At 38.2% G+C, this 19,220-nt stretch overlaps 1 protein-coding gene across 1 annotated transcript in view; it reads right to left on the bottom strand.

Annotated features, from left to right (window-relative positions):
* The window catches only part of LOC139694965 (neutral amino acid transporter 9-like), a 62,497-nt gene extending 43,421 nt beyond the window's left edge, over positions 1-19,076 (bottom strand). Inside the window, exons 1-4 of the mRNA XM_071593515.1 lie at positions 18,970-19,076; positions 18,587-18,795; positions 15,588-15,701; positions 14,230-14,365 (exon numbers count right to left, since the gene is read on the bottom strand). Of these exons, the coding sequence (XP_071449616.1) occupies positions 14,230-14,365; positions 15,588-15,701; positions 18,587-18,714 (378 nt within the window). The 5' untranslated portion in view covers positions 18,715-18,795; positions 18,970-19,076. The remainder of the gene's footprint in view (positions 1-14,229; positions 14,366-15,587; positions 15,702-18,586; positions 18,796-18,969) is intronic.
* Positions 19,077-19,220: the final 144 nt, after the last annotated feature.

The following is a 19,220-nucleotide window of genomic DNA, read 5'->3' as shown; positions in this document are numbered from 1 at the left end:
TTGAATAACAGCAATACAACCACGTACCCATTTGTAATCGAGAAACTGGGTGAGAAGCAAAATATGAAAAGTAAAATATTTTCGCCAAAAGATCTAGTGAAACGTTGTGTGAGATGTTGGCTGTAAAACAAAACATGCGGCATTCAGATAATAAGGCACGGAAGGAGAGAAAACTTACATATCGATATTTTAGACAAAAAGGTCACCATCATTGATGAGAATCTGTATTATTCTGTGGGGACGTGTGAGTCCAGTGGGTGGAGCTCTGGGCTGCTGGCTGAAGGGTTTCGATCCCGGATGACTCATCTGGACGCCCTCAGCTTCACCCAAGCTGTGCAATTTTTCGGGCACCAAACCATCCTGGGAAACCATAGGCGGCACAGGGGAAGGAACACCCCCCCCCACCCCAACCCTGATATGTGAATTTCAACCACTGTAGGACTTAGTAATGGATGAACCCAATCAAACCAACCTTCGGGCTGATACTTGTAGAGGTTGATGCAGACACGAGTTTGAATTTCTCCTTCTGTTATACCAGTAAATATGTTGGTTGTGTCGGGTGATCTCGATGATAATTTTATTTGCCAGAGATTACCTGCTTTTGTTTTTTTGTTAAATTATTCATATTTTCCTAAGGTTACCTGTAATTGGTGATGAGCTCCGCTTTGTTTGCCCATTAAAAGGCCGTTAAACTTGCTGTATTTTCCTTTTTAAAAAAAGCATGATTCCGAAGGTGCTGCTTATGTGCAGGTTATGAAATTTGTTGGGTTTGAGGTCACAATTGTGTTCACTTATTAACACCATTTGCTAACTAATGGTAGAATGAGATTTATGTAAATTTATCTTTCAATGTCGTTTGGTGGCAAGAAGGTAATCTATTATTTCGAATTTGTACCGTTTACTTGAATCTAACCTTATGCATTTTAGTTGTTCAATCTAGTAGTAATGCAGATAGAATGTTGAAGGATAATTCGTCTGAAAATTGTCTGTTTCGCTCTTATTTTCTTAAGAATAATCTGCTGATAAAATACTCCCTCTCTTTAAACTTCTGAGTATAATATCTGCTCTCCACAAAGTTTTTTTTTAATAGTGACGTCTTTTTACTCGCAAGCAGTTTGATACTAAGTACCCCGGAATTTCCGCACGGATATGATTTTCAAATGCGAAATCAAGACCCGATAACAGAATTGGGGCGTCCAATGCAGATTAAAAATGTATTTTTTTTTCGTCTCACCAGCGGACGTTCATTTGGAAGGGTGTGACACGGAAGGTCAACTGGGGCAGTAGGCTTTTCAGATTTTCAAAAGGAAGAAGCTCCTCAGTTTTCCCCTCTTTTCAAAGACTGCACGGTTTTTACCGGAATGCGTATTACTGGGTAAGCGTACATATAGTGGGTATGGCATACTTCAAGGAATATTTGAGGTTAATAGGGGTAATGAGTGGGTTATGAACGAATGTGGATTGAATGAAAAGATATTAGACGACCATGAGAGAACTGGGTCAAGCTGGTCTGGCTGTATTAAGAGTATAGATGAGAGTTGAATCACCAAAGAGCTATCGAAGAGGAAGAGATAAGAGTAAATAGCTTGAGAGGAAAGGGTAGACAGAGAAAGTCGTGGATGAATATAGTCAGAGCCTTAAGACAAAGAGTATTAGAAGTCTCAGGAATAACCATATGTGAAACTAAGTATGGCTTTAACTGACGCAAAACAATTATTCTGGGGTAAAATAGTGCGGAGAAAATTTGTGAAAACTACCTATGCTCCCTGGTATAACCTTGGATCAGGCTTTTTTTGGCGTTTCCTTGTGATTCCTAAATGCGGTATAAGGTAAACTATTAACTGTAGGTTCCCATTTGAGGATTTTTGGGTTCGGATGAGTCACAGAATTAAGCTCTATGGTTTATAACTGCGTTTGATAGCTAATAAAATATATTATAGGGAGTGATAGCGCGCTGCACTGAGTGAACAGCAATAGTATGTGGATTCTTATGTGAGTTCTAGTACCAATTTTAACATCGCCGTAGTTTCCAATTAAGCCCAAACATAATGCATAAAAACCCTCAAAGAAATGTGCCATTTATTTATAACTCAAGCATTAACATTTGGAACTTCAGATGTCCCTCCTCTCATGTTGCCTAACCTCGCCGAATGTCACTCACCCCTTACCCTTTCCGGACGGCCCTCCCTCACAAATGGGTATACGATACGTTGTCTAATACCGATTCCCTTCCCCACATTAAAAGAAAACGCCTCTATTTCTAAGGAAATGTTAATCCTAATTCCCTTGACGTTTTCCCACTTTCATTCAATATACTTCCCGAATCAGTAAATTAACGCGCCTGATCGAGGACGAAGGTTGTTAAACCTTGATTGAACGTTTACTGGACGTCGTTTAAAAGGAGGGAAAATGTGAGTGGGATAGCAAAGAAGAATCTAAGAGGGAAAATAATTTCCTGAGAAAATTAGGAGAAGGCAAGGAATTAGGATTGAAGAGAAAATTAGAGTGAGTAAGACTGGCGAGAGGATTAAGTGAGGTGAAGGCGGCCGCTTGGACAGCAAGAAGAATAGCATGTAAATATTACAGGAGAGAAATGCAATATCATTACAAAAACAAAGTTTTCTGAATTTCTGAGACTATTTTTCAAGGACAGTCTTTTACGCTTATGATGATATCTCACTTCAGGGAGTGAACTTTAAATTGTCATTGTTGGTTTGAGCTATACTTCTGGTCACTTTCCCCATACGTACAGAGTATAGAGGAAACTATGGGAGTCATGAGAAAATTAACCTCGAAAGTAAAATGAAAACGCAGGCCTTGAACTGAATGCGTTTTGAAAAAATTCCCGATTACGTCCTTTTTTGCGTGGTGTGAACGTGCTTATAGTATTTGTGATTTTTCGGGCTCTAAAAATATTTATTTGATCGACCGAAAAACTGGTGCACAACTTTTTTTATTGATAATAGCCTCGTAAAATTGATCGAAGATATTTCTAAATAATTATATACGTGAACGCGAAATAATACTCAAATTCTAATATTTCGTCACCACGAAATCATCTTCAATGAGGAAAGTGTTGAAGGAAAAGATGCACTAAATCCTAAACGAGAACTACTTTGCCTGCGCACTATTCGAGAGTGATCCAGGTGATATCTTCGATAAATATCAATATCGAGCTCACCCACATAATTTGGAATGATTGATTACATTTAGACAGAAATTAACGCACCGGAATCCATACAGACTGTTTCCATACCATTTCCTCGATATTAGTCCTCTGATTGTACATACAGTGATTGACCACAATTTTGTTGCGTATTTTCTTCGGCACGAAATTATTTCATCGACGACAGGAGAAGTAGGATAACGTGTCCTTGGCTCAAAGGGACACATAAAGCAGTACCATATTTGAGATACGGTTTAATTGAGCCTCGAGACAAAATGGGTCCTCATTCTGGAAGACGAGACCAGACGAGAACGCATCCGTGCGCGAAAAACTGTCTCGGGGTCAAACATATCCGTCATATATGCTCATTCCGCCATTCTAATCTGATGTTTGGTTAATGATTGGAGAGTTCCCAGTGTCCTTACAAATATCCTGCCCAATTCTCGTGATATATCTTCTTTCGCGCTTTCTTCTTTATTTCATCCGCCGTCATCTCCATGCATTTGTCCCTTGGTCTTCTATCCCTAGGAAAACTCCCTTCTACATAATCTGTATAATATTCCTAATGAAACCTCTGGGTCTTAACGCACGTCCAATTCGTTTGGTTCATCTTCTTTCTCGAACTGTATTCCACTTTTCTCATTTTCTACTCGGCTCTATACGTTCTCCTTTCTCGTTTTATCGGAGTTCCTCGAGCATGCGTGTTACAATGATATCTCTGAACATACACTAGTGATTGGGCGATACTCATTCCAGAACCGCAAAAAACCTTCTTTAATCATATCAAAAAAGAGCTATATTTCTTAATTTGAACTAGCATGCACTTTGGTTGAATAAGGAAGGAAAAAATGCTGAAATGTGAAATATGTTGAAAGAAAGTAGCTGCCATATTTCAGCTTTGAGAAATAATATGGAGGATTACTTTTTGTTTTCGCGATTGGCAAGTTTTCTCATTCATCCTACTGCAGTTTCATCAAGGTCTCTTCTTAAGATTCCTCAATGTGTCTTTCGCTTAAAAAATTGATGCGATGCTTGCTTGGTTTACGTGGTGGTTTGAATGACCCTCACTGTCAGACGAGTCGCGCTAACATAGAGGGAAAGCTTCGAGTCTCTTTTCACCCAGTTCTTAATCTTTCCATGTAAACGTCAATAAGTAGGATTTAATGCATTTTTATTGTTTCCAAGTGAAAATATAATTTCATTTAAGTTATTTTTGCACCCACTTTATGACTACAAGTATACATTATATTTTACGATGGTAGTATTGTACATTTGTACATTTCTGTTTGGTGAGTAGTTCCCGTGCATACTAATGAAATAAAAATACATTTTGCAAAGGGTCATTTTTTGGGATTTATCTCTTATATTTAGATTATCAGCTTAATTAGGAGTAATAAATTGCACTTTAAGGTCACGATTTGAAATTAAATCTAGCAAAAACACCGTTTACGCCTTACCAATATGTACTCTCCGCCACGACGGAAATATAGACCTTTTTACGATATTTTTTTAGATTACTGTGTTATTTTAAATTACTTATCATAATGAGCGTAGATAGTATACATATACAAGTAAAATTATCGCAGCGTATTTTGCTGTTTTAGCCCTTCCTTATTCCAGTATCGAGGTCAGTCACACTTTATTCCTTATTAATAAATTTTAGACCCCGAATTAGGGTTTTTTTCTGCTTTCGATGGATTTCATGAATCTCCAATTCGCAATCAGTGGTTAGCAACGAGACAGTGGCGAAGTTTTTCGCCAGTGACCCCATGCGACCTTCCCGACTTCGCTGCCGGCTCGACCCTGACTTTAAGAACTACTAATTTAAAGGGTCATTTCGCCCTGGCTGGAGTGGAAAGAGTAAATAATAACTTTAATGTAGACAGCATTCCAAATCAATAGCAATAACACTCCAATATTTTAAATAACGTTGTTGTAATAGAATTTTTTATCCTAACGGTATTTTTTCGTCGTAATAAATTGATTTTTAGTTTTTATTAATTATTTTCAATTTAATCGACGGTGTCTCGATAGTCACTTCATTGTGAATTTTATAGCTTTGGTCATGATAGTAAAAAGTCAACCCAGTTTGTTGTGGATAACATAAAGCCTAATCTACCAAATGGACACCTTGAATTAGTAATTTATAATGATAGGTTTTGCATTTCAATCAATAGGAAAATAAGCGAACAAGGTTTTCGGTTAAAACATCCATCGATCTAATATGCGGATTTTCTCCAGATGATTTAATTTAATTTGAGAAAAATATTGTCATTAAAACAATGCATATTGATCAGGAGTATTGGATTGGAGAATGACTTATCGGAGAACTAACAGGCAATCGGGTAGAGATAATTTTATCGACTCAGTGGAGTTTTTATAATATTAGACGTATACATATGGGGGGGGGGGCGTCATTATGCAAGTAAAATTGTGCAGAGGCATCTTCGGTAAATATTTTCCAACGACGGTAGGATGGTACAATGTTAAGCTTAGAGAGCGTTTAATTCCGTGCGTATCGGCGTGACCGTATCATAAGAATTTCACGTTCTAAAAAAAGTGCTCCATGATTTCAATACGAAAGAGAATCAATGCAGAGATGTTCTAAGCACTGGAGACGTTACTGTTGGCATTGAACTGTATGACTGTTCCAAATGTATCCGCTTTTTATTTTTTCTCACTTTTCCAACCACAGGAACAACAAATTAAAGCACAAACCCTAGGAGGAGGAAAAGCCACCTCGATGAGGATCGAACCGCGACTCTCTGGATTAGGAGGGGAGGGAATTACTGAAAAATGGAATTAAATATGTGCGTAATAAAATATTTTTATTCTGCTCCTCGTGCGGCGATCCTAGCAGGACCATTCTATTCAAGCCACTTGATCGTTCATTCCTTTAATATATCCGTTAACTCATTTATAGTATGTATCCATTTAGCTATAGTATTTCTATATACACCGACAGAGATGCAGTACTGGTAGATGCTAAAACAAATACCAGCTTGCTAAAATGAAGAAAACAATAGTATTTTGCTATCGTTTTCCCTTTACAACTGGCCAATCATTTACAATGAAAATTAGCAATTAATTGTCGATCATTAAAAATGTTTGAATCTGGGTGGGAGGCTTTGCTCACATCATGAAAGGGTGATGACATCTAACTTCACGGCGGAGATGGAAAATGGACAGCCCATGGTTATCAGTTGTCTCAAAATTTGATTGATCGTATTAACGCAATACTTCCCACTTTATGACAACTCATCCTACTCATTAAAATTGACCTAACTCTAAAAAACCATAAATGAGTAATACCGCGGGATTTATTGGCCTAAGCAAGCAGAAATCATACTAGCAATAATCTAGTATTATTTTTATCATAGGGAGTGAAATTTTATCGACTATTTTTCAAGTAATTTCTATGGAAGCATGTACAGATTTCAAATTCCTGATTGTGCATGCCAACAATATCACAAATGCCGCATCCATGACGGAGGTCTTCCTCTCCGGCCGACTCGGAACGTAAGATAATCTGAAACTCGACATCATTTGTGGACACAAAGATTGCTCGCAAACAAAAGGCGGCGGGATGTGACTTCGTTGGATAATTTTGGCGCATACTGCGATAAGCATGGTTGCGTGGTATTTACCCTTTTACCGATATCCTTTACCCTTAGTCCAATAAATTTGTTTACAAGAGCATGTTAAGTGGGCAACTTCAAAAGTACCCGAAACTTTACTTTGTGCATTCGTTGCTCAAAAACGTTTGACTGATGATGATGTAATCCACGATTGCTCCTTCTTTCCATTTAAATATTATCCTACTGATTGTATGTTAACCAGAGGATAGGCTATGAATGAGGAATTCTACACCTAATTAGAGAGAGAGAGAGAATACAAAACTTTCGATTGATACCTTCGAATAAAAATATTTCGTGGTAATTTGAGAAAAAAATGAGAATAATTCACTTTTTTAATTTATTTCAGCTGGTTGATCAAAATGCCATAATGAAAAGAGTTTTAATTTAATTGGATTGAAATTAATACTTGAAGAGACTTCGGTGTTAAGTATACCGCTACATTTTCTTGTGTTGTAGTTTTGGCCATCATAATTTCTCATTTTACTAGTTCCGTTCGCTCATATTTCATTCGCATTTGGTCGACCTATCGATATTTAACTTCATTATAATGAAATTCTGCTTAATTTGCTGGAATATCCACATGCACAGCTCCTCCAATTTCTACGTTTTATGTTATATAATTTAGTAGGCAAAATGTTAATAAAAAATTGGAGTAATTATAAATATATTAATAATAATAATAATAGTATTGACAAGTATATGATATTGATATGCGATATTTTAGTACCCCGCAAGCCACCACTAGGGTGTGTGGCAGGGGATGAATACATACCCGAGTAATTTATGGCAAATGGTTCGAAGTATATGGTATAGTAATATGGTTCGCAGTAATGATATGGTTGGTAGAAAACTGCCAATGATTGTCATTTAAAGCGTCGTTTTACAATGAATGTGAAAAAAGTTGCTATTACATGCGTGAAGCCTATTTATGGTTTTTAAGGCAAAGCGGAGACCCTCCGCAAAAATTTGCAAAACACTAGCTAGCTAGCGTTGTGCCAATCATTAACTTACAATTACACTAACACTAAGAGGTTAGCTAGTGCTAACACTAGCTGGCCTCTTTCAATTTAAACATGCATGGCACAAAGGAAATAAGGAACGAAATTCTATATACATATTCTCCATATATTTGTTGCCACCGTATCTCAGTGTAGTGGATAATTGTTTTGCGAAATAAGACATTGCAGGACATTGTAGGACAAAGACATTGCATCACCGTGTGAATTTAAGTTGTTTTAATTCTTCCTCCACGCAGCTGGTATTCAGAAATATTTGCGATGCGAGGGATTAAACCTTGCAAAAATACGTATAATATCAATTGGAAATTTAAAAAGCAAAATATCTTAATATGTTAATTACCCAGTTGACCTGAAGCGTGCTGAACTGGGATAAAAATCATAACATCTACAAGCCCCTCAATACGTTTAGTTCAATCCACATTTCCTATTGTGATCGCTCACATATCAGTTCTTCCTCAGTTAATTACTGAAAGTAAGCTCTTGCTTTTTTGAATATTTATCATGCATGCATTGCTATCGAAATATGTACGAGTGCGTATTCTTGGAGAAGGTAACCAAATCATCTTATAGAAAAATTGCATCTTGGGAAATTTAAAAAAGAAAGACTTCTTTCAACTGACAAAAATTGATGTAGTGCTTCATTCACAAGCGTAACATATATTGTTCACATTATCTTCTACTGCCCGTAAAAAATTTCTTTAATTTCACAGATGGTTTAAAGATTTTATTGTGAGTCACGAGAGCAATCATGATCATATCCCCGACCCATTGTTCATTATATCCACTCGAGAAGAAAATTTCTTACTTGCAGACCCAATGCGCTCAGCATTATACATAGCTATTGATACGATAATGTGAATGAACGACTATTCTTTAAAAAGAGACGTATAGATTTAGATCTAGCCAGTTTTATCGTAACAGTGTAACCATTAACTGTGATGTCGTTGATCAATTTATGATCAGTTGAAATCTTTTGGGCCCTCACCACCGCCCACTGATAACTAAAGGTTACAGTAAATCAATCTATTATTTCTAACTAACAGCCAATTTTCCTTATTATATCCTAACAATGATGAAAACAAAATTTTACTTTATAAATATCCGACGCTTAAATTACCTCTCACGCATCGTTTCGGAGCGTGTGGGTTATAGATAATCGCAAATGGCATTTTCGCGCACATAGTTTTTAATTGGTGAAATTTTTATCCACAGGGCGGCAAAGTTGCATAATTTATTTTTTTTTTAATGCGAGCGAAGGGTGGTTCAATCATTTAGTCCATATGGCTAGTAACGACGATTCTGGCATTTTGAAGGATTATTCTAGGTATTCATGGGATATTCTTTTAGTAGTAGAGTAGATTCACTATTATATGACCAAAAATATCGAATTTTCCAACCCATACTGATTGGTCTGAATTATGCGATAATTTAGTTTAATTGCCAATGAAACCGGCTCATACACGAACTTCAAGTTGTTTTTTGCAGGCCACTGCACTGGTTCACCAAAAAATAAAAAGGTCGTGGTCATATTCTACATCCAGTTTAACTTCTTCACTGGAAATCGACCTGCTTTCACTTAAGTCGTTTGCATGAATACCGTCAATCTATCTAATGCTCGTTCTTTTGGTTATAGCATTTTATGAACCTAGATGTTTCATTGTGTAGAAGAGAAAATAGCCAAATAACTAAATCTGTCATATATAATATGAGGGCGCAGGGGTTTTTTTTCGCTCTATGTTTTCTCATAATGAAAGACTTCGCGTTGTTGTCTCCAATCGGTTGATCCGGTGATCAGAACGTTCATTGTTTAACAAGAAACTATCGATATTCGATCCCGCCTTTGCAGATGCGCAGACCCGGGTGGTGGTGGCTTCTTATATTTCAATTAATGGCTAATTGTCATCGCAATGTATATCTTTACCAATGAACACAAAAGCATGTTTGTCAAAAAAGACCTCTTCGATTTCACCCAAAGATAGAGCGGTATCACAACATCTCGACGGGGTGATTCGGACCCAAAGCCATACGTTCAGACACGCACGTGTGCTTCCGAGAGATTCCGATGGGCCTTCGGGGAGAGATTCTCCAAGGGGTCGAGGGGCAGGGCAGGGGAGAGAGAAGGGACGGGTGATAAAAAAGAGCCTAAACGCTAGAGGGAGCACACAAAGCCGTTTCGCAACAAAAACACTTTAACCCCAGCCAGTTGCGTTTCTGGAATCATGCATTCACGTTCGTAGGAGTCAAAAAATCTTCCCCATTGACGCAAGAATTGTCTAAGAGGGCGGAAGTGACCAGTGACACGCGCGCCACGTACTTTGGTCTCATACAGAGAGGGCGGAGTAATGAGCCAAAGATGGTTATGGGGGCAGTGTAAACGGCTGCACGCCAATGCAATCAAAACGGTCGAAGTGGCATGCACGTTGCAAGCCAGCGATAGCAGTAAACCGACTACTAAGCCGATGAGGTCCGACCAGTCATTACGAAGCTCAAATTCACTTCAAGTGAGCGTCGGCCACTGTGGCATTGGCAAACTTGGGAGCATTTAATACTTAAAGTTATTATTATAAAGGAGTTGTTAAAAGCATGTAACTGTAAGGAATATCTCTGTATTCTTCCACATATCCGAGTGTGTTGAGCAATTTATGAACGCCTTTGGCTGTACACTATATCTTACTTAGGTTTATCATGCTTTCTATCCCCCTTCACGTGGCGTTACCATTGTTAAATTAGGGCGCTATCCAAATGCCTATTCGTTATGTGCTTCTTATTCAGCATTCTTCCCTTCCATAGTCTTCAACATCCTTTCAGCATGTCTACCATCCATTTCTACCTCCCTTCAATTTCCCATGCCGACAATCTCTGACCACTAATTCATTTTCTGTATTTTCTGCCCCTTCGTGCTTTCTATCCTCCACTCCCACGTATCGAATATATGTGCATATTGTCCCGTACATTCGGCTTAAAATTTCTGCGGGCTTGCGGAGATTGAAATAAATATTTGAAACTTGAATAGTTAACTGAATTTCAGATTTAGATATAATAATAATAGTACGTCTATTGCGGCGAGATTGAGATCGGATAGTCCGTTATTCCACCTAACTCCTGACAGCAGCACGTAAAACAGTTTTCATATTGAGGCAAAATTTGAACCGAAAACAGGAGGGCTGCTATATAAGGATTAAATTCTCTCGCTAAGACAGGAATACCTGATGGAGTACCGGACCCGAGAGGAAACATTGAATTGACCAAAACATTTTTGCGCAGTTCTTTGAAGCTTAGAAATATGCACAAGGAGGAACGTCAGAGAACTTATGAGAAATGAGTAAGGACACGTATTATCAGAGTTAATTGGATTAAGAGAAAAACAAAGTGTTGCCTTTGGTGGGTAAGAAAATACGACCAGGACTAGTGAGGAGATAGATAATAAATGGGTTGACGAGAAACTTAATGGTGACGGTATCGTGAAGAGAGGAGTGGGTTGGAAAATCGGAAAATCGTATATATTGTTTGCTCCTTCCTTCCTTTACTTCCTTCCTTCCTTCCTTTACTCCTTCTACCACCACTTGATGGGGCAGATATGATTTTTCCCTGGTTTCATAGAAGGGTTTAGTGTTAAAATCTTTCGTGCTAAATCAATAATAATCGATGAGGTCAATCCAATAGTTTGTGCGCAATCCTTATATACGCACGGAAACTCCAACAATCTCCGTGGTACTTGGGAGACGAAAAGTTGCCCGGCGTATATTGTATTCAATAGACATACGTGTAGTGGGCTCTTGGTTCCACAGCATCCTTAATTTTTACGTAAAAGATACCTAAATGCCTGACCCTCAGATGTGTGAGTGCACAGGATCGTATCTCCTGAATACTTTAATGGATCAAGATCCTTCTTCAGATGGCCCTAAAGAACTTTCGATGAACTTTTGTCAAATGTACTAGTATTTATATTAGCTGTTAATTACTGCGTCTTTTCATGAAAGTGAATTTATTAAATTGTCCAGAAAATCCTGAAACAATGATTAAGGAAAAAAAATTGAGCCCAGTAATTCGACTACGAATTCTAAAAAGACTAGTCATATTAAATTTTTTTTAAATATTCAGATTATTATAAGCAGTGGTCTTCTGGCATGGGGTAGGTTTTTAATGGACCCTGGAATCACACACTTCTGTACTGTAAGCTATAACTAACATGACAGAAGTATACTTTTCAAATGGTTTTTTTATTTAAAGTAAATTTGAGTTTCGAAGGAATGAAACGCATTGAAAACCACAAGAAATTTAAATAGGTTAAATAAACCCTCTATTAATGAATTCGCAACAAAGCGAAGTAAGTGATTGCTGGCGGAAAATAACTATTGCAGATTCGTGCATAACGACAAATTTTATGGAAATGCTACCTATATACCCCGTTTGTGTTAAACCTTCAAATTACAATAGACCGTTGTGATATATGTATCATAATTTTCGATCGGATAAAAATCGGAATTACCTAACATCTGCTCTAAGGTCAGAAGGTTACGTATCAAATCTTCCAATCGTTCTCATCCGACCCGACTTTTTTGAACTCTTAAGCATGGAGCCAACGTCGCGGAGCCCGCCGTGTTTGAGGTCAGCCTTGGAATGGATTCCGTCATCTTGTGCCTCGCCGGAGGCACAATCTCTTGTCCCGAGAAAGCGAGCTCTCGGGAGAATAAGTTTTCATGTGGATGACGGAATCGAGCGCGTGGTGCTGCATACCGGTTTTCTGTTGGCCCCTAACCACATGACCAGCTACATTGCCCAGACGCCAAATGCAAGAGAGGATTTATTTTATACCTTTACTCGTTACATGTGCAGTCATCACATACTACCGCGTCTAATGATGTCCGAGGTCTGATAGCACAAGGAACAATTCATCTTTACATTTAAAAACATTCTTTGGAAATGTAACTCTTTCAACCCTAATTAAACTAGGATAAATTTGGCTATGTGGCCTTTACTGATTAACAGATTTTCAACAGTACTACATACTATATTTTCCAAATTTAGTAGGCTGATTTTATTCATTCCCAAGTTAAAGATTGAATATGTAACTACGTGGAACCAAGAGGTTTTTCGGGCGTAGAACATTCCCTACACGAATTTTTAGTCCAGATTAATTGTGAAAATGTTTTAAGTCTCTATCCTAAGACAGAGTTATTTAATTCCAAGCGTTAGACTTAAGCAGACTGCTATAACCCGTTCGTTGAAGAAGGTGGTTGTGCAGGCGAGACAAGAGTACATAAAAAAATGCAAGAAAACTGTTGTCACTTTTTGTGTGCAGCATTCCATCGTAAGGCTTTCGACCAGTTTTCAAAATTTAAGTGACATGTGCCGCGTGAGAAATATGAATTGCGTTTTGCCGAAAACATATGATTCAATTAAAAATTTATTGAACGGTCGCCCGGAAAAGTTTTAAGATCGTGATCACAGGTAATTAATTACAAAATTACAACACTGAAAAGGTATGAAAAAGACGAAAGTGATAACTCTAAAATTCATAATTAATCATGAGTCCTTCGACATGTCTAATGATGAAATTTGGTGATTTTAAGAATGTATATTCGACGGGAAATAAACATAATGCCAACAATGAACTTCAAGGAGACGTTAGAAATGAAAAATAAACAAATGCAATTGATGGAAAATATCAATTTCTATTTCACGAATAATTACATCATCGGGGTAACAGTATGCATCAAGTTTGAAATTGAAAGTAAACAACGTCTTTTACACATAGAAAATTCCAAAGAAACTGCGGGAGATGCCGCAACAGTAACTTTTAACGGAGTCATCCGCTAATGTGCATTTTAATGCAACAATTTCAGAGCGTAAAAATCATTCGCCTTGACTGGGACTCGAACCCAGATCCCTCAATATCCGGTCGAGTGCTTTAGCCACTTAAGCTACCGAGGCGTCCTCTTAAACTCTGAAAAAAAAATTTCAGAGTTTAAGAGGACGCCTCGGTAGCTTAAGTGGCTAAAGCACTCGACCGGATATTGAGGGATCTGGGTTCGAGTCCCAGTCAAGGCGAATGATTTTTACGCTCTGAAATTGTTGCATTAACATAGAAAATTATTTATTTGCGACCTAGGTTTCGTTATGGTATAACATCGTCAGGCATACCATGACGAAACCTAGGACGTAAATAAAATATGTTCTAGGTGGAAAAGCCAAGTTGTTTGTTTTCAATTTCAATATGAAGATTTTCCACCAAGTGACGCCAGAAAATGTTTCATCAAGTTTTCTGACAGCTTGCGCGTGAGCCTGAATCCTTGAGAACAAATTTGAATATTCATATTTAGTCTTAAGAGTCTTAAACATATTCGTCACACCTTAATTGCTTTCCGTATGCTCTCCGTAATACTACTATCCAGGTGATACTTACCAGAGTGGAATCTTCATCAGCTGCGTAAGTTCTTAGTTTGTTATAGTATTGATACCTATTGTATGTCATCGGTATGGAAGAGAGGTTGTCCACGCCCCCTTTGAAACGGTGATCGTTCCGATAATGGTACGGTCTCCTATAGATAAGAAGGAAGAGCAAACATAAGCTACATCGACAGAGAAGTAAAAATAAATTCTATGAGTTTGAAAAATAAAACAATTCATGGTAGAATCCGTGAAATAATAACCTTCAGTCTCATAAAAACATCACTTGGAGAATTATGTGATGAATATTTCGCTTTACATTCTGGACCAGCGACCAGTAGACTATTTATACATCAGGAAGACAGGATGATAAGATCATATTTGCAGATTATCACGCAATAATCATAAGTCAGACAGTCATAGACAAGTAGTTAATAGTAAGTGGTTTACAGGAACAATGTAAGACATATGGAATGAAAATTAACCACAAGAAAATGATATTAATGAGATTCTTCAGTAGTAGGAAATTTAAATTAAACACTAAAGAAGGAGCTTGGAGAGAAATTAGTGCAGGTATAGCCGTTCGTGTATGTAGGCAGTATTTTCAGAGGAATAGAGATAGTAGTTGGGACATTATGATAGCAATTGCGTAAACGAAAAAAGTATTTACAAGAAGGACAAATTAGATGACAGGTACTCCACGGAATTATATGAAGAAAAGATAAGAAAGAACTTTAATACACAGGAGTCGTCTGTAGATCTTCGCACTGTATGGATCTGAAACCTGGCCTTGGAGGCAACAGGATGAGCGTAGTAAGGAGGCTGTTGAAATGTGGGTGCGGCCGTGAATGGAGACGATACATATACCAGAAAGGAAGAAAAACGCTCATATTTTAACGATGGTGGGCGAAGAGGGTTAGTTACAGGAGGAAATTCGAAAATGGTGGAGAGCGAGGGTGAGTAAAATATTAAAAGATATGTTGGAGGCTGTGATAAAAGGAAGAATATTGTGTAGGTGGGCTAGAGGAAAGAAGAGAGTCGGCTTCCTAGACAGCACTAAGGAAGACTAAAGTGATGTAGAAATGAAGGTAATAATATATTGATAAAATAGATAGATGAATTTTTTAGTCACACGCAGATAATTATCTTAATGGACCGCTCAAAACCTACTTTATCGAGAACCTGAATGAATGAAAACGGATGTATTTCGTTAAATTGAATTGAATCGTTAAATACGTTATTTTCATTGTCTTTTTCGGCCTTACATTTCTGTATTTAGGTCTTATCTCTCCTTGGAATAATTCTGCACGTCCCAACGGGGTGGCGATGCACATTTTGGGAATCTTTATCCTAGATAATGAGTGAATATTTTACCTTGAACTGTAATGCGACCTTTCAGGAAGGCTGACTGCGCTCTGGGAATGCCGAATAGGAGTGGAAGTTTCGTAGTCGCTGGTTTCCGAATCGGGGAACATCACACCTGGACCCCTGAAAGGAAAAAGACAAAAATATCATTCATTGCGAGTTACTTTGCGGCCTTTTTAGGCGATGCGAAATGTTTTTTTCCTGCGTTTTCGTCGTCGTGTCCCTCGGAAACCACGAGTCGACGCATTACAGGAAGGCACAATATTGGCGTGGTGCCATGTGATGTGTAGCTCAGTACTAAAAAATGCATGTCACGGAAAGGATGCCGGGAGGAGGAACACGTTTGCCTCTTAGAGCGTAGGTATTGTCTGAAGGTGGCATAAGAGGAAAAATCGGCCTGTTTATTGAAACTTAAGTATTCAAAATTATCCACAATACAAAAACTAATACATGGAGTTAGTAAACTCTACTTATCGTCAAGAGCATGGGTACATTAATCATTGGGCGACACTAACATATTATATTTCTAATTGCACATTCAAAATATGCAGCAGCGCACAACCAGACAGCATTTAGTATGTGAAGACAAAAATAGTCATCGGAAAAGATACTCCGATTGAAAATATCTCGTCACATTCGTTTCTTTCAGGATCCTTAGAAATGGGTAATCTTATGTTCTCTAATACTGAATCACATCTGAATTTCCTTAGAAAAATTCATAGATCTTTGAGGGGGACTAAGGGACATCAACTTCAATCCTGAGGGGATCATACGGATCTTTTTTGTTTTGTTGGGTGCTGTGACGCTGCGTCAGTGGAGTGATAGTCCAATGGTTACTAATGGTTCCGGTTAAAACCCTACAAATGTTTTACATTCCCAAGCAAAAGTTTTGTCATAGGATATTCTGGGTATGAGAACTCTGAGGGCAACCGCAGATAGCATTCAGCCGGGTTCCCGTATCTCTAACGTTCGAATTTATCCATCGCACTCACCTGCATGCCTACCAACACTCGCAGGATGCAACGGTTATATAACCATCCATGCAACCTGAAACCCTCCAGAGGGATTCTTACATAACCAACGCCTGGTCAAACCACTAGTTTAACAGTAATTGAGGGTTACCTCATGCCTTTAGCTTGAGGAAAAAGTCAATCAATAAGTAATGTTATCTACCCATGCTTTCAAAAATCATGATTTTATCAACTTATAAAAAAAATTTTCGCCGCGGGGGTTTTTAAGGGAGTTGGCTTGTTTGATTCTCCCTAGTTTTATAATTCTTTTAATGAAAGGTTCTACTGCTCCCCGTCTCTTATATACGATTAAACTGTATTTTTTCGACGTTTCTCTGGCGTTGTTCAAACCGGCGATTAAACATAGTAGTCACTCCAGGACATGTAAGATTTTTGGTTGCAGACTGGAAACCACTTATGTGAAATAAGACCAATTTATTGCGGCGGTCACTCTTGCTTTCACTTGCTCTCAACCTTTCTCGTGGACCACACAGAACCTGCTTATTTTTAAGAAAGAAAGACGGTCAACGGATCTCACACATGAACCTGTGGATGCTTTGGGGAGCTTCTTCATTGAATATATCCCTACTTAGAATTCTGGCCATTTCATGTTACCCTTCAGGTGAGAAGAAGCATACGCTATGCTTCTACGGAAACCTACGATCAAACATGGAAATTTTTTTATCTGTGAAAGTAAATTCGATGTTGTCAGTATAATCTCCCACAAATGCTCGATTATTCCTTGGGAAACAGAACGAGGATGATAACATGTTTTCTTTCGTGATGGTTAGATGGGGAAGACTAAACATACAATTAAAGTATCATAGCCTTAATGAAGGGCTTGTTATGATTGGGAAAGACTACATTTTCTAAACAAGAAGGATTTTCCCACACATAGCAGTGTGCTAAGGATTGACCGACCTGGTGCGCCGCGTCTGCGAGGTCTCCGCATATGTCAACATTCTGATTAAGGAAAGACTAAACTGACTCAAATCTCCATAACCAAACCCAAGACTATTAACATGCTGTTTTCAGAAGCCCTCGTGTTATGTGCCTTACACCACGAGAAAATTCGGTGACGCGATCGCTAAGTCAAGGAGTAAGTTCACTATTGTTAAACATACACTGAACGTATTACACTAGTAAATTGTAGCTTCATTAGCCAAGTATTGCGTCCGGTAGACTTCGTTTCTCATGGTCAAGTATGATCAATGTCTCGATAATTAATTCATTCCACTATTAAAAGTAAATATTTCGATCGCTTTGTGTCACTACGTAATAATACTAGTAATCCTCATACTTACGACTGAAAAACCGAAATATGACCTTAAATACACAGAGTAAAATACATTTATATTTTGCCTTATCGATTGGACATCAATGTTAGCTTTATTTAAATCAGTGGCGTAAATTAACATCTAATACTACTATAGAAACATTATACACTTATAATTGGTAATGCATTGCGAGCCTTCGCGGTTTTTAAGTCTTTGGTTCTGGAGATTGAACTTCGTTATAAGAAAATGTTTGCTACCCCTATTGGAGTAATTTTAAACCTTTTCGAAATTAATTCTTTCTGTAGTAATTTAATTTCGCAAATGGCCTATTTTACGTCCTCGGAAGAAAGTTCAACACCACACGGACGGTAGTCGTTTTGCATACTTGAGCAGTGAGAACCAAGTCGGAGCACGGTTTTAGGCCTTCAATGGAAGGTTGGTAAATACAATACATATGTCACGGATAGTAATGAAAAGGGGCCCATAAATGAAAAAATATACATCTTTTCTGGGTTTTGGGTGGTTGCTTTACCTACGTAGTACTGTACCACCACATTGACAGCGAGTTTTCACACACATTTTGAGAAATTTAAATTAAGCGCGCTCGGCGTGAAGCAGGGTAAACAAATGATTCAAGCACTCAAATCTTTTTTCGGAACAAGTCATGCAGGTATATTGTCATAATGTTAGTAAAAAAAGGTCCAATGGAACTTATAATTACCCGTAACTTCCTTTGCTCCTTAAACTTGTGTTCGATGATAAAAGAGCTTGCGATTCACTCCCCGAGTCGACCCAATAGTCCCTCCATCTCTTCTTTTGAGAACCTTGTTTATCGAACATTTCAACCATACACTTCTGGTTTCTTTTCTTGACAGGAATCTTGTCTGCGGACTCGGTCAGGGTGGAAGTGATGCCCACCTGTCTCGGAAACTAAAGGAAAACCGGAGTTTCAATGGCCAGCAGCTGTGTAGTGAATTCTGCATACCTGATGCGCGCCAATCACAAGCGAGAGATTCTATTAGGCAATAGTGAGAAGTTCAATTAACCTCATTCCCGCGAAATTATCAAAAAGGTTATGTATTAGAGTAATATTATTTAGGTTACCCAAAAGAAATCGTGAAGTGGACTATTCTATCTGTAATGGCTCCGGTTTAACTGTACCGCGAGTCCAAACGAGCAGACTTCACTGAGGGAGCAACAGAGGTCGACCCATGTTTCTATGGTTACTCAGAAAGTCATGTGACCCGAGCAGACGACGCTGTGCAGGAGTACCAATGGCCGCCTTTATTAAGCTGAAAGCATTGGGAATGCACAGATTATGTGGCTCAGTTATCTTAGCGAACTAAAAGAATAAA

The sequence above is a fragment of the Hetaerina americana genome, unplaced genomic scaffold (genome assembly GCF_022747635.1).
Source record: "Hetaerina americana unplaced genomic scaffold, ioHetAmer1.1.p SCAF_6, whole genome shotgun sequence".
NCBI classification, from domain to species: domain Eukaryota; kingdom Metazoa; phylum Arthropoda; class Insecta; order Odonata; family Calopterygidae; genus Hetaerina; species Hetaerina americana.
The sequence above is the reverse complement of the archived record's forward strand: the minus strand, read 5'-3'. Positions and strand labels throughout refer to the sequence as shown.